General features: G+C 41.3%; 1 protein-coding gene across 1 annotated transcript in view; it reads left to right on the forward strand.

Moving 5' to 3' along the window:
* Nucleotides 1-3: 3 nt before the first annotated feature.
* Nucleotides 4-14924, forward strand: part of LOC104627789 (putative bifunctional UDP-N-acetylglucosamine transferase and deubiquitinase ALG13) — a gene marked incomplete at its 5' end in the record, with an annotated part of 25722 nt that continues 10801 nt past the window's right edge. The window contains 17 exons of the mRNA XM_010296162.1: nt 4-60; nt 618-701; nt 1585-1635; nt 2369-2415; nt 3337-3409; nt 5161-5242; nt 5599-5779; nt 6734-6806; nt 7523-7631; nt 8843-8907; nt 9820-9920; nt 10678-10805; nt 11511-11563; nt 11666-11748; nt 11914-12027; nt 12240-12396; nt 14327-14478. Coding sequence (XP_010294464.1) covers nt 4-60; nt 618-701; nt 1585-1635; nt 2369-2415; nt 3337-3409; nt 5161-5242; nt 5599-5779; nt 6734-6806; nt 7523-7631; nt 8843-8907; nt 9820-9920; nt 10678-10805; nt 11511-11563; nt 11666-11748; nt 11914-12027; nt 12240-12396; nt 14327-14478 — 1610 coding nt within the window. The remainder of the gene's footprint in view (nt 61-617; nt 702-1584; nt 1636-2368; nt 2416-3336; nt 3410-5160; nt 5243-5598; nt 5780-6733; nt 6807-7522; nt 7632-8842; nt 8908-9819; nt 9921-10677; nt 10806-11510; nt 11564-11665; nt 11749-11913; nt 12028-12239; nt 12397-14326; nt 14479-14924) is intronic.

The raw sequence follows: 14924 nt of genomic DNA on the forward strand, positions 1-14924 counted from the left end.
CTGTACCGCAAGATGACGGCCAAGGACGCCTCCTGCCTCTTCCGAGCCGTCTCGGAGCAGGTGGGCAGCATCGGTAACGGTTTCGGGGGGCAGCCCGGGTGCCTCAGGCCCTCGCTGGGGCTGGCACGGTGGGGAGGGGAGACTGCACCTGAAGACCCCTCCTGGGTGCTCAAAGTGAGGTGTCTGGCGCGGGGATGTGTGTGGGGACGGGAGCAATCAGCCCGCTGGGTCACTTGGGCTTTCCTCAGCTTCCTCCCGAGAGTCTGTGGCCCTCCCCAATGTCTCCTCTCCCTGCTTTGTGAAGTGTTTGTGGTGGTGTTAGTCTTTATAAACTATGGGAGACTGCACCTGAAGACCCCTCCTGGGTGCTCAAAGTGAGGTGTCTGGCGCGGGGATGTGTGTGGGGACGGGAGCAATCAGCCCGCTGGGTCACTTGGGCTTTCCTCAGCTTCCTCCCGAGAGTCTGTGGCCCTCCCCAATGTCTCCTCTCCCTGCTTTGTGAAGTGTTTGTGGTGGTGTTAGTCTTTATAAACTATGAGTAAAATAAGCATAATGTGAAGCATAAATTGAACTGTGCAATTTTCTCCTTTGTTTTTTCATAACTTTTTTTTTTTTAGCTGTTTTCATCACAAATTCATCACATGGAAGTTAGGAAAGCCTGTGTCTTGTTTATGAGGCAACACCAGCATAAGTTTGAATCTGTAAGTAATGTGTGTGTTAGGCAGATTTGCACATGCACTTAGGAAGTAATGTGGGAGGGGGCGAGTGGTTTAGTCATAAACATACCCACATAAGCACATGCAATGAAAACATGTCATGCTTTGCCAGGCTTGATACATATAAGAGAAGAGAAATGGCAGCGTGATTGCTTGCTTACCTTATTTGAGTTGCAATCACATAAGCTTTATTTGACTTTATATTTCTGGAGTTCCTGAAATCAAGTGAGTTACTAATACCCAAGTAACAAGTAGGGTGACAGTTACTTGTGTTGTATATTCTCTGTGGAGCAACCACTGCAGAATTTAGTAGGTAGGAAATATGTAGGATTTTGGAGTAAGAAATGAACATCAAAAGATGGTGGAAAACTCCAGATTGTGTTTAATCGTTGGGTAAAGTCATTTTGGTTCGTTGGTTTTGTGTGTGGCAGTTTGTGCAGGTGCGTGTGCAGCATGGTTTTGTGTGGTGGTGGGATGTTTTTTGGTGTTTTTTGGTTTGTCTTTTTTGTGTGTGTGTTTTGGTTTTTTTTTCCCCCGGTAATCACAGTTAAGTGCCTAATGTAATCTAGGAGGGAGATGAGTCACTCAGTTTCATGCTCTTAATTTTTTTAGGATCTCTTGGTATTTCCACATTGGTACCCCAAATCGTTCCCGTGCTCTAAGGCATGAAGTCATACCCCTACTTAGACCACAGCCCTTCAGAACCCAAAAATGAGAGGAATTGGCAGACTAGTCCCAAACTTGGTGTCCATGCCCCCAGCCCCCTGCCCTGCCAGCTCCCATTCAACAGCTAGTAAGGTATGATGCAGTGTTCAGGTTTAACTTTGCTTTCCAGCTGACTAAGTTCTTATATTCGTTTTCTTGAAAGTACGTGGAAGGGTCATTTGCGAAGTACCTTGAACGACTAGGAGATCCAAAGGTAAGACTGATACAATACTTGTCAAGAGATTAAAATTTGAGGAGCGTAGAACAGGAAAGTAAGTAGGCGATGCTTTAAAATGGGATCGTTTGGGGTTTTTTTTTTTTTATAGACCCCAATTCTGGCTTCTCACTTGCATAGGTAGTACTATGGGCTTATACTGAATATTCACCTGTATAAACTATCAGTTTTAGTGGGGAATTTGTGTTGGTGCAACGGAGCAATCTATGCAGACCACTGAGGCTTCTCGTGGGCCTTATTCATAATTGGAATCCTTCTCCAAGAAGGAAAAAGCATAATATGTGGAGTGTCCCTCACATCAAATGTTTATCAGGCTTTGCAATCCCTTGCTTATTCCTTTACCCCCAGGTTTGAATACTAGAGTTCAAGATCTTATTTCTTTAGACTTTAACCAATAAATATGGTGAATGCAGCAGTCTCTGAAAGAAATGTTGTGGTTTTAATTTAAAAAAAAGTATATTGAGTGATGTGTTTGAGAGGCATTGCCAGAACTAGCTCCACCTTACTCTGCCTGGTAATTGTGGCCATTTCATGTTGCAGACTTCCCTCACCCCCTGCCCTTGAAATCCTAATTTCTCAACTCTCAATGCATTCGTTGTTTTAACGAACTGATGAGTTTGGTTAGGTATTTTAATACCACAGAGAACTAGAATAGAGTTCTCTGTGTTGAAGATGGCTCTACTACCTCATGTAATCTCATAATCTTGCACAGGAAAGTGCTGGCCAGCTGGAAATGAGTGCTTTAGCAGTGATGTACAAGTAAGTGTCTCTTTCTTAAGTTTCACTTCAGTTTGGACTTGATGGTGTTTGGGTTCTGGCCCCAGAACCTTCTATTTGTCACTGAGATACTAATGTGTGAAACATGGTGAGAAGTGCTACTGTAACGAAGTTACTTAAACTAACATGTATATGGGTGTCATCGCAGCCCCTGTTCTCCTAGTGTGGGTTAAGGGAAGGGTTGGTTTCCAGCCATGTTTATTTGTTATCTTTTTGCTAATGTTAAACTCCAGAGTCAAGTGTTTCCTCCTAGAGGCTGAAGGATGGAAAATGGGGGGGAAAAAAACCAAGGAGCTGTGTGTAGTGGAAACGCCGTGTTAGTTCTGCATGAATTTTAGTCATGCTTATGTGTTCTTGAAAGCTCCAGTAGTGAGGAGTACTTGCCCTACTTGGTGTGTAAACCCTGATATTTATTTCAAAGGTAATGTAAGCCTGCACAGGTGCTGCTGTCTTGCTGAAAATGCTGCTATCCTGTAACAAGCAGTTTGGCTCTCCAGTAGCAGAAGGAAGAACCCTCCCTTTGCAGGCTTATTCTGTTCCAGTCCTAAAAGAACAAACTGAAGTTTTGCAAGAGTTACTAGCTCCCTGTACTGAGGCTCTAATGCTTTTGCAGGGAGTGACTAAATCACTTAGACTTAATTGACTCGGTGTCTGAGCAACCTGCCATAAGCATGAGTACTTGACCTAATCTGTGACTAAATATAATTGTCTTTCACAGATAACTTTTTTTTTTCCCCCCTTAAGATGGGGAGTGTTTGCCTATCCGGCTGTTGCTGTATGGTAGCATTCATTGATTTTTCTATAAACAGCAGATCCTCTGAATGGCTCCCTGCAAACTTCTTCATAACATGGTTCTACTACAAGTGTGCTCTTTCAAGTCTTGTTTTTCCTCCGGTTACCTAGGCGAGACTTCATTCTGTACCGGTACCCTGGAAAGCCACCCGCTTATGCTACAGACAATGGCTTTGAAGACAAGGTGGGGAGAAGTGAGGCAATTTCCTACACCTACTCCTGAATCCTAGTTGCTTCCAGTCTTGCTTAGTTGTAAAAACTTGCCACTTGGAATTGAGCTCTTGTAACTTCAGTGCTCTTGCCTACCTGAACAAAACCCCAAAGCTGACTTCAGCTCATGGAAGAAGCACAGTATTTGCCTAACAGTTAATTCAATTATGGTAGCTTTGCTTCCCATCTGAGGGATGGATTGTGTGCCATTCCGCTGCCAATCTTTTTTGTCACTCCAGCTTGTTGTTGGAAAGAAGTTTTAAGTTTCTGAAATCTCTTTGGGTAAAAACACTTCCCAGTGGGAATTTGACCTGACAGGGTCGAATGAAATATCTGGGTTGAATTGAAGAGCAGAACAAGATATATTTACCATATTGGTGAAGAGATGTTCTCCCCTACCCCCAGTACCTCCCTTCCTGAAGTAAGATGAGGTGTGCAGTTTTCCTTCCTGAAAAGGGGAAGTTATTGGGGAGGGATTAATCTAACAAACTGATTCATTTCTGTGACATACAAATTGAGCCCAGTTAAGATTGGGAGCTAATGAACAGCTTATCTACACAAGAATTACTGCTGGGGGCAAAAAGATGGAACATAAAGGAGAAATACTCTGTATTACCTCCCGTCTGATGGCTCTTGTTTTTTCTGCAGTCATGTAGATGTGCCCACACAATTATGTGGCTAGCTGAGGCATGATGCCAGTGAAGTTGCTGTGGTATGGATTTCAGTATGGGCTATTAAATTTGCCAAAGTAGCTAGTGTGCTCTGAAATCTGTGCTGCTGCAGCTGTCAGTATTACTGTCTTTGTTTCCATGCTCTTCTTTCTTTTTCTGTGTAGTTTCCTGTGTAGCTTAATCTAATTCCAAAATGAGCTAACTTTAAAAGTCAAACAGTGTGGTCTAGATGTGTGTTTGTCCTCAAAGGCTCTACTGCCAGAGGTCTCATCAAGTGTTGGCAGGTGTCTGTCATTAGAGTGCGTATATGGGCAACAGCTCTTTCTGGTGTTGCTCGTTCTTGCCATGAGATGAGAGCTGGTGCTGGCAGAAGACATAGTGCACACTGAATTAAGAGCCCTGGCATCCCAGCTCCTGCTGGCTCACTGGGAAGCATCCTTGCTGGCAATGTGCTGACAGCTGCCTAAGGGCTTCTGCTGGTTGCAGTTGACCGTGGTCACGTGCCAAGATGAGGTTTGATGGTATATGTTAACTTGGTGTATCAATGCATATGTTGCAGAAAGCATTCACTTCTTCAAAAGGCAGGATAAAATTGCTTATTAAAAGCAAGGCTTTGTTGAGGGCTAGAGAAGTAGATGCTATTCTAGTCCCTCAGGTAGGGAAGGGTGAAATGTGCCTTTGATACCCCTGAGACACACTGTCCAAGTGCTGCACTTAATGGCCTGTACTTATTTTTACCTCTTGAGCCATGAGGTAAAATAACTTGGTGGCTTCAGAAGTGGGAAACAAATTCTTACTTTATGTTTAGTACAGCATGATGTACAAATTGACAGTTTGTATAATAGACAAAGTTACTTAGAGACTTCACCTAGGATTCAGTTTTAAGCCAATTCTACAGCTTTTTCATATTGAGAATATTGTTTTCTTGATCAGTTGGTGTTGACTGTAAAATGAAAGAATTATGTAGTCTTGAGCTAGGATATCAAATAGAAAGAACTAGGTTTTACATCATTCCAGCCTTAAAGCCTTTTTTTTTTTTAAATTATTTTCCCAGATTTTACTGTGTTGTTCCGGCAACGGCCATTATGACTCTGTGTATACAAAACAATTCCAGGAAAATGCTGCTATTTGCCAGGGTAAACTTGAAATAATTTTTCTATGGAAGAGAATTATGTGTTTTCATACATTTATAGCCAGTGTTTGTTTCAGTTTTCAGGGCTGGGGAAAAGAGAGATGGAAGGTCATTTATTGTATATTAATATATACTTATAGTCATTATTCAGTTAAGTGGGATATTGGACCAAATTAATTCCAGAGGTCCCTTTTTCCCACCTGAATTATTTTATGATTCTCTCCTTAATTGAATTTAATATAACTAGCACCTTTTAATAATAGATAATATCTGAAGATACGCTTACCTTGAAAATTGCAGCAGTTCTTATGGGTCTGGTATTATCTTAATTTGGTTTGAGCTTTGTGTTGATTTGTTCAGCTGTATTATATGAGATCCTGTACAAAGATGTGTTTGGCATGGATGAGGAAGAATTAAGGTCTGCAGTTGAGGTGTTTCGAAGTGGATCCAAGAAGAACAGAAACAGTGGCTCTGTAGGAAGTGAGGATGCAAACTTTGATTGTCTTCATGAAAAAGTATCCAGAAATCCATCAGAAAAGAGGTAGTATTTTGGGAAGGGGTTGTGGTAAAAGGGAAGCCAAAAAAATTAAAAACCTTGCAAAGGGCAGCTTTTCCAAGTTTCTTTGTTCGTGGGGTATTAACTCTTTTTCCTATCTCATGACACAAACACAAAGCTGAAGTATATTGTGGAAGAGAGTGCTTTCCTTGGAGCTGGGAAGTGTCACCTAACTGGACATCCTCTCCTGCTGACCATGTTACAGTTGCATGTTACTGTGTAAAATATCAGCTTATTTGTAAATAAAATTGTTCTTTATGTCATCATAATATTCTTTCAGTGAGAAACTGTTACTACTCTTCTAAGCCTCTATAACTCTGCAGAGGCAATAGTGTATTGAGAAAAGAGGTTTGCTTTATTTTCTTGTTTGTCCTTTTTTAAATGGAATCATACCCCAAATAGACAATTAAATGGTGGCAGTATTCAAGTCTGAATCATTGGGGATGAGGGGAACAGACAGAATGTACCTAAAGAAACCCTCATATCCTGTGGTGTTCTAGTCACTAGAATGGCTTGAGGGATGCCTCTGACCATTACTGAATGCTTGCAGATGACATTGGTTTGATAAGACTTAGAACAGGGTGTCTTCTTGTTAAGACTTAGAACAGGGTGTCTTCTTGTTAAGACTTAGAACAGGGTGTCATGTTGGACTTGACAATGCAAGAGTTTGATCAGTCAGTGGGATCATTTTCATCCTTTCCTAATGCAAGCAGTAGCCCTCGTTGGGGGTGGGTGTTGGAAGAAGTCAAGGTCATGTTCTTGAAACTGGGAAAAGGGTTGTCCCATACGGCATCGCAGCCGTGGCTAGTGTTTAAGGCAAAATCTACCACTTGATGGCACCATGGTGCTTTTTCAGACTGTATGAACAAGTTGGTTGATTTTAATCCTGGCTAGAAATCATGCATTGCATCTTTTGTAATCTTATTTTCAATTACTTAGAGTGGACGACTGGGAAAGCAATGATACTGATAATCCACAGGAAGAAAAGTTCAAGCAAGGCATTGAAGAAAAGGTTTGTCAGGGAAGAATTTATTATGGTGGTTTTGTGTGGGGTTTTTTTTTTGTTGTTTTTTTATGATGTTACCCTTGTTAGGGCTAAATCTTCTTTTCTACTTTTAAAAAATGACTTTTTGGAAAGTGGGTGGCTTATTTCTTCCATCTGCTTGTCTCTGTGATTTTGCCCTTGAGTTTCTGTTAAATTGGATAAGCCTTTTTCCTTTCTGAGGTTTTCTTGTTCTTTAGCTAATTCTCCCCACACCCCACCCCACTCCAAGATGGAGCTTAGCAGATGTTTCCTGGTCTGCTGTTTTTTTTTTCCCAGAAATGGTTTAAATCAGTTCACTTTTTTTTTGAACACTGTATAAATCAGTTTGTAACAGTTCTGGAAAATCTATGGAAACCTTTTTTCAGCTATAACTGAAATTCCCACCAACTTTTGAAGCCATGGCTTCATTGGTCTGGTTAGTTTCCTTCATTTCTTTTTGAGTAAAGAACATGCCAAATGTTACTCTTGAGCCTGTTTCTTTTCTGAAGTCTGTTTGCTCAGCTTCTGAATGCCTAAATGTGTTTTCATATTCTTGAGCTTTAGTTTTTAGGCAAATATTGTGGAAGTGAAAATTTTGGAAAATAGTGTGTGTACATCTTAAAATGGTCCAGAGATACTGGCAGGATAGACTGCTGAACACATTAAATGCCCTTGTTAATGCTCCATTTCAACTCTGTTTTTAGCCTCCAGAAAATCCATCAAAGATGCCTGTTCCTTATAAAGTGCTAAAGGCACTGGACCCTGAGATCTATCGAAATGTGGAGTTTGATGTTTGGCTGGACAGCAGAAAAGGTATCTTCAAAAAGAGAAAAACTAACAACTCTTTTGGTACTAGGCTTAGTGTTAAATTTATGAATCTGAGGCCTCAATATCACCTGTTTCTTCACAGCTGAAATGTGAAGGAAACTGGTTAACCCAGCAGATGCTTGTAGGTAGTACATCTTCTTGCTAGTATCTGGTTTCTTGGCTTCGTTTCAAAGTATGAAATACACTGCTTCTGACACTGTATAATGGTGATAAGGTTGCTAAAAATCTGACCTCTGCTATTTACTGACTATAGTATAGGAAATGTGAGGACTCAAAGCAGAGTACAGAACTCTGTGTTACCCTTCTGTTGTATTGGAAATCATTCAAATTGGAGAGTGTTTTTGTTGCAGCATGACTGCAAGGACTTTTTAAAGCACAATTTTGGCTTCAGAGTTGTATAATAATGATCTCAAATGTAGCATCAAGATCTGTGAAATGAGATGAGTTTTCTCTTGCTTCCCAGCTCTCCTGAGCTTGAACATTCTTGAGAGATTTCATGGTCTTTGTGGCTTAAGATAGATTGCTGCTTTTTGGCATACGCTATGGCTGATCTGTAAAGCAAGAAGTTACCAAGAAAGCTAAGTTCTGAGGTGGTGTTTGATGTCTGACCCAAAGTGCTTTGCATACTGAAGAACTCCAGCATTTTACAGCTGCATAACAATAATGAGGGTCATTAAAATTCTTGGAACAGAGTATAGTAACTAATTATCTATGTAGGGTACTGATGTGCAGGGAATCCAGACAAGGAATGGAGAAAAGCTTACTGAAATCAAGCAGCAAGGAGACTTTAGGCAATGTTAGTTTTTCCTGAGTAACATCTCGTTTTTGCCAAATGCCACTAGTACTCTGGCAAGTCAAGACACATCCAACATTCTTAATACCAGGACTGGTATTAAATGCAGGATTAACTCTGTACCATCACAAAAGACGTTGTAGTATTGAAGTAGTAGTGCGACTTACTGCATTATCTGGATATTACTGATCTCCTGTGACTTAGTCTGGTGGTAGTCTGTTATAAGAACATCTACAGTTACTTCACCATTACTATGGGGAATGTTCAGATGTGCATAGGAAGTATGTAACTCAGCCTATAATCTGTAGTTGGGTGCTCTCATGAAGTACTTGTAGGACACATGAAGAAAGAACAGTAGTTTAAAGGCTTTTTCCTTTTTATTTATTTATTCATTTATTTTTAGAGCTTCAAAAAACTGACTACATGGTGTTTGCTGGGAGACAGTACTATTTAGGAGACAAGTGTCAGGTTAGTATTCAAAGGAGACTCAGTTATGATAAACTATTAAAACTGCTTTAAATGGAGTGTGGTTAGCCATAAAATCATTTGACTTTGTAGAATTTTACAAGGCTTTTCTAATTTTCTTTCTTCTAGCTATTAATCTGACTTTCTTCTAATTTCTTTCTAAAATCTACCTTTAAACGCTGGGTAGTGTGAAGGAAAAGCTGTTTGGAAATTCATTGCGAACCAGTGATATACCTTCTGTGAGTGTGGAAGTTGCAGACCAAGAGCTGAAAGTGCCCAGGGTGTGTATTTGAGGTAGTTGTCTATTTGATTTTCACTGGGGGCCAGCCACAAGTCTGGACAGTCTTCCACTTCTCAACACTAATTTAGCAAACATTTTTATAAAAATAGAAAGGGGAGAGCTAAAAAGGGAGGAGTAGCATGATCTGTCCAGGAGATGCTGAAAGGAAGGTCAGCTTTCTTTGTATTCCAATGTTGTATGTAGTGAGCGCTTTTTTTCAAACTGTGATAACTGTTTGAGGTAGTGCTGATGATTCACTCAGTGACATGTTTCTAGCTGGGCAGAGCTTTCCTTTCCAATTTCCTGTTTTATCTTCTGTTGACTTCAAGTTCTTAAATAGTGGTCTTTCTTGGTACTTACCTGCTTGGCACAGCCTATAAAAAATAAGTTAGAAAGCAGGTATCTTCTTACATCTCAGTCACAAGACTTTTTTTTTTTTTCTTCCCTTTCCTCCCTGAAGTTAGTATAGTGCTCTTTATTTTGCTTGCTATTTTGAAGAAGTATTTGAGACTTCTGGGCCAACTCAGTAACATAGGATTAGCTAGCAGCAGCCTTTGCCATTAGTGATGTAGACAGTATTTTGAATCCTCTGCTACAGTTTGGCTTTTTTAGAGCTTCTTTTGTTCTCTTTCCAGGTACGTCTGGAGCCTGGAGGTAAGTATTATAATGCTCATATCCAGGAAGTTGGACAAGATGGCAACACATTGACTGTATTCGTTGAGGAGCTGGCAGAAAAGTAAGCAGTCTGGTGACAACTTTCTTTGAACTCTTTCTGGTTGAGTTTGCACATTCACAGATGCTTAAAATAGGATTGTTATGATACTGTGAAAAGAAAAGAGGACCTAGGCTTTTAAACATGAAGTGAGACTTTGCTACCTTTTTGTCTATCACTCTTCAAACAGGATGTTGCACAAAATTTTTTCTCTTGGATTTCTAATGGCCAAAATCATTATTGTAGTGCGTTCTGTGAAATCTTGCTGCTCTTTCTCCTCTGGAATGTGAAAGTGATCTTTGCAGTTTGGGCTTAATTAATGGATAGCAAATTACCCTCTGCTGTTGGTTTCTCTGGAGTTTTTATGATGTACCAAACAGCAAAATAATTGGTACTTCTGGTGAGTAATCACTTTCTCCACCTTGCTGTTTTTCTCCAAACCTAGAATTCAGCTTGATGACACTGCAAAAATTCTGTGTTGTCAAATGCTTTCAGGTGTACCTCTGAAGGCATATGAATGCAGGGAAGACAGACTTGACCCAGGAAGTTAGTAGTGCTGAGACTAAATCCTAGCTTGCCTTTTCTAATAAACAAGTAACAGTAGTGTGTGTTTGGTGTCGGAGAAAAAGGTGGGGTTTTTTTTTATTTTCACAAGCTCTTTACACTCTTAAGTTTGTGGGGTTTTTGTATTTTCTTCTGTCTTAGTGTTGCTTCAGCTTATTTTGTGCAGTTATGCACAGTGTACCTTGTGGCACTGCTAACATCAGTGTTACTCATGTAGGCATACAGTTCCTTTGGCAAACTTAAAACCAGTGACACAAGTGGCGCCTGTCCTGGCTTGGAATATGGTTCCCAGCCGAAAAGGAGGAACCTATCAGAAAATAACAGGTGGATACTTCTCAGGAATAGGTTTGTACAAGGTTTCCACAAACATTCCTTCCCTTGGCCCAGGGCAGGGAGTGGGGGAAACAGTCGTGACTGTTTTAACAGTAGCAGTCTTTGTATATTGGAAGTGATTTAATTCAGCCTGTGATACAAAACTTTGTCACTGCAGGGGTTTGATATAAAGTGATCCTTCAGACGGAGGGATGAATTTGCTATTGCAAAGAGCAAATCCATTGAAAATACATAGCAAAGTTGGTATTGCTCAAAATTGTCAAGAAAAAATTTGGCACTTGAGAACCATATATAAATACTGGGTCTGTAAACCAAAAAGCTTGTCTGAATTGGCCGTAGCAGAGATGCATGGACGGACTGGGGCTTCTCCGGCCAATTAAATATGGATTGTATTTGTTTAATTTGGAGAAATTTTTTTTTAATAAATAAATGCAACTTCCATAAAGAAATTTTTAACACAGAGTACTGGGCTTACTGGGAAGGTATAATCATGTGAGATGCTTGTATTCTGCTCATGATTTAAAAAGCCCACTTGAGCCTTCAAAATAAGGTTATGAAGTTTGTATACTTAAAATGCACTTTTTGGGGGGATAGTCCACTGACTTTTTTGTGTGTCCAAATACTGAACTTTTTCAAATGATAAAGAGAACACAGCTCTGGAGTCAGCTGTTAAAGGTGTAAATCTATTATCTTCTCTGTCCTCAACTGAAACTGCAGAAATGGATATGAAAACACGGAAGAGAATGCTTAAGAAAGTTCGTGGAAAGGAAGTCTTTATGACTGTGGCTTATAGCAGGGGTCAGCCAGTTCTTCCACCCCGGCTACAGCACAGTGTTCCTTCAGGGCGCTCTCCTCCAGTTCACTGCTCGCAGGGTGGTGGAAACATGGCACCTTATGAACCCTATCATCCTCAGAATGCTCCTCAGAGACATAACCGTGGATTTGGGATGCCAAGGTATGAAGCCATGAAAACCTGTCTGAGGTCACCTCTCTTTCTCTATTCAGTCCTGCTCCAGACTAGTTAGGAGAGAGTTTGTGCTATTTAGTAGGTAAAAGCTACAAATGAGTTCCATCTGAGAGGCACTTGCTGGTAATTGCACCTTTTACCCTTTAAACTTAGGGGATCTGCCCGATTTATAAACAGGCACAACATGGTTGGCCCTCAAATAGCATTCTACCCCAGTCCAGGAAAGAGATGCAATCAGAGCTATGACAGTTTCTCCTGCAGGTCCTGGTAAGTGAATATCAACCTCTTTTACAAAACGTTGCTCTAGAAGAGTTGGGGAGGATGGTGGAATGTGGAGGGCTGAGCTGGCTGCTAGTGGCACAGTATGAAACAACAGGTTCATGGTGCTTCTTCAAAAAGAACAAAGTTCAATTGAGCAACGAAGCCAAGGTGCAACTCCAGGTAGTGGTGATTCTTGACCTCCTTCCTTGTTTTTAAAGCTCGTACAGCCGTAGCCGCCGTCAGATGCAGTGTATGAATAAGGAATGCCAGTATGGGTTTGTACCAGGGAATGGAGAGGAGCCTCAAGGACCAGAAGAAGCTATAACCTTCTATGAATTTGAAGGCGCAGATGACACTGCTTTTCCTACTTTACCAGTAAGTTCTGAACAAAGGGTATGTTAAAAGCTCTCAAAGAGGGGACGTCGGGGTGGGGGGCGGGAAGCTGTACAAATGTGCAGCATTTCTTTACCTAAATATACAGCAGCGTTTTTTCTCTTTCCTTCCTATAAGCGATTAAATATTAATTTTTCTACATGTTCCCCTTCTTTCTCCCTCCCCTCGTGGGCAGCACTTGTTTTCTCTCAAAAGAAAACAAACTCCCTTCCTACTGTGGATGTCTGTCTAGCTCTAAATATTGTGGGAGAAAGATTTTCACTTGTTTGCCACACTGTAATTTATTGTTTGTGTCACCAGATTGAGAAACTGTGTAGTGATAGCCTGGATTGTTCCTATGAATTTATAGTTGTGATGTCTTGGGCTAGCGTGTTGTTCCTGGAACAGTTTCCACTGCTACAGAAACAGGAGAAAATTCCAAATCTAGACTTCTCTTTAAAACGGTCTTTCTGTTGGGTTGTAGATAAAGTGGCGCAGCGTATTCTTAAACTTCAAAATAAATCCTTTTCACTTACTTGAAGTCGAACTTACCGCAAAGCTGGACATGCTAGAAAAATAGATTTATATTTAGGTATATGAACAGGAAAGTGGATCTGTTTTTTAAAAAAAACCAAACCTGGTAGGTTTGAATTTGTTTTTACTGTGTTGAAGCAGTGGACTTGAGAAACGTTAGCCTTGTATTTAAATGTGAGAGAGGGAATCTGCTCAGGGCTGTTTCAACGGCAGCTATTTTTACAGATCAGCACATGAGGACAAATTAATCTTTGCTCTGATTTTCCTCCACATGTGTTGAGGAATAAGGACAGATTAGCCTGCAATTTATTTTTCTGACATGAAATCAATAGAGATTAGTAGCTTTTCCTTCCCATTGCTAGACCATACACCTGCAGCTCCTAATGAATAGTTTTTCATGCTCCTTCAGTGACTTTGTTGTTGTCAATGCCAAAGCCTTTTCTCTGTCTCTTCCTTGTCTTGTTTAGTAAAGGAATATAACATTTCCTGGGGAAAGATGCATCTCACAGAACACTCTGCCATCCTACTAGAGGCCTGGTGGGAGAATCTTCTGACTTACCACCTCTGCTTCAAGCTTGGAAATCTTACAAGCCTCTCTGAGCACTTTATCGATCTCATAGTCACCGTGTCTTCTGAGGAGAATTTTGAGTGTCACCTTAGCCGTCACAAAAGAATGAATCGACTCCTTTTGCTTGAGCATCACAGTCCTATATCTGTGCTTCAGAGAACTCTCTCTTTTAAATTGTGGAGCAGCTAAGCACTGACTTCAGTGCAAAGGCACAGGGTGTGTGAAGTGTTAAAGGAGTCCTGTGGGAAACCCAGATGGGTGCTGCTCTCTGAAAGAGTCAGGCTTGCATGTGTGGGTCAAGTTGGTGCAGACGGTGGTGTCTGTGCCAGCAGCCACCCATGGGTTTCACTAATTGTGACTAAAGAGAACCTTTTTCCATGATAATGAGAGTATTTGGCTGAACTGGTCGGCTCTTGGTGTGGTGGGAATGCTCCAGGATGAGGAACACAGGAGTGTGTGTTGGGGGGTAGCAGTCTTGGCTGTTGTATGGGGTCTGCTCCCTCCTTTTCAGCTTTGTTTGAGCTTGAGAGAAAGTGGGCTAAGTCCTGGGAGGGAGCAACTTGACGGTATTGCATAGGAGAGAGGTAGGTCTTCAAAACTAAATTACCTTAAGTATGCTAGGCAGACCGAAAGGTAAAGGAAAGAAACGCGTCAGCAACTGTTTTGCTGCAGTCGAGGTGCACAGGCAGAGACGTGCAAATGGTAATTCTAGTAAGATTTGGTTGCGGCAAGCTTGGTCTGCCAGCCTGTGTCTCCCCTGTGTGTGTATGTGTAGAGCGTGGAAAGGCTTTTAACTATTTCTAAGTGGACGCTTCTGACTTTGCTTTTTAGAGCCAGGGTAGTCCTGCTCCCGTTATCCATGGTCCAGCAGGATTTTGGGTAGCAAGGAGAGGCGCAAACTCTGCTCCACCTGCCAAGCAGACCCTGAATTCCTCAGAGGAGGAAGAGGAAACAAGTGAAAATGGTGAGTTCTCAAAGGACTGGTGGGCAAAGAGAAAAGACAGCTTTAGAAGATCTTCAGGGTGCTCTTGATTGTCAAAGTAGGTTCCTTACACCTCCTAAGTAAGCGTTTATTGTGAGCTTTGAACAGACGTGTGAGCGTGTTCTTTTTCCTTGTTGTCTGATAGAAATGTGTCACTTCTGCTTAAGCATGCTACGTCATTGCCCTTGTGATTGCGTAGGTCTGTAGCCAGCAGGGTTACTGCTTAAAATGGCACGGTGTACATTTGGGAATGGCAAGCTTGATACTCGGTGGAGTAACAAAATGAGCATATCTGGAGTGTTTCTCTACCTTTTCTGCACAAAACAACGAGCTGCGTTCAGTATTATCTTGATGGATGCACTGCAGTGTAATTGTGGTAACTTCAGCCTTAAGCTTTTTCCCCCCTCTCTGAATCAAAGCTTCCTGTTCTCTCCCTTGTAGGGACAT

Source organism: Phaethon lepturus, unplaced genomic scaffold (genome assembly GCF_000687285.1).
Source record: "Phaethon lepturus isolate BGI_N335 unplaced genomic scaffold, ASM68728v1 scaffold3151, whole genome shotgun sequence".
Classification (NCBI taxonomy): Eukaryota; Metazoa; Chordata; class Aves; order Phaethontiformes; family Phaethontidae; genus Phaethon; species Phaethon lepturus.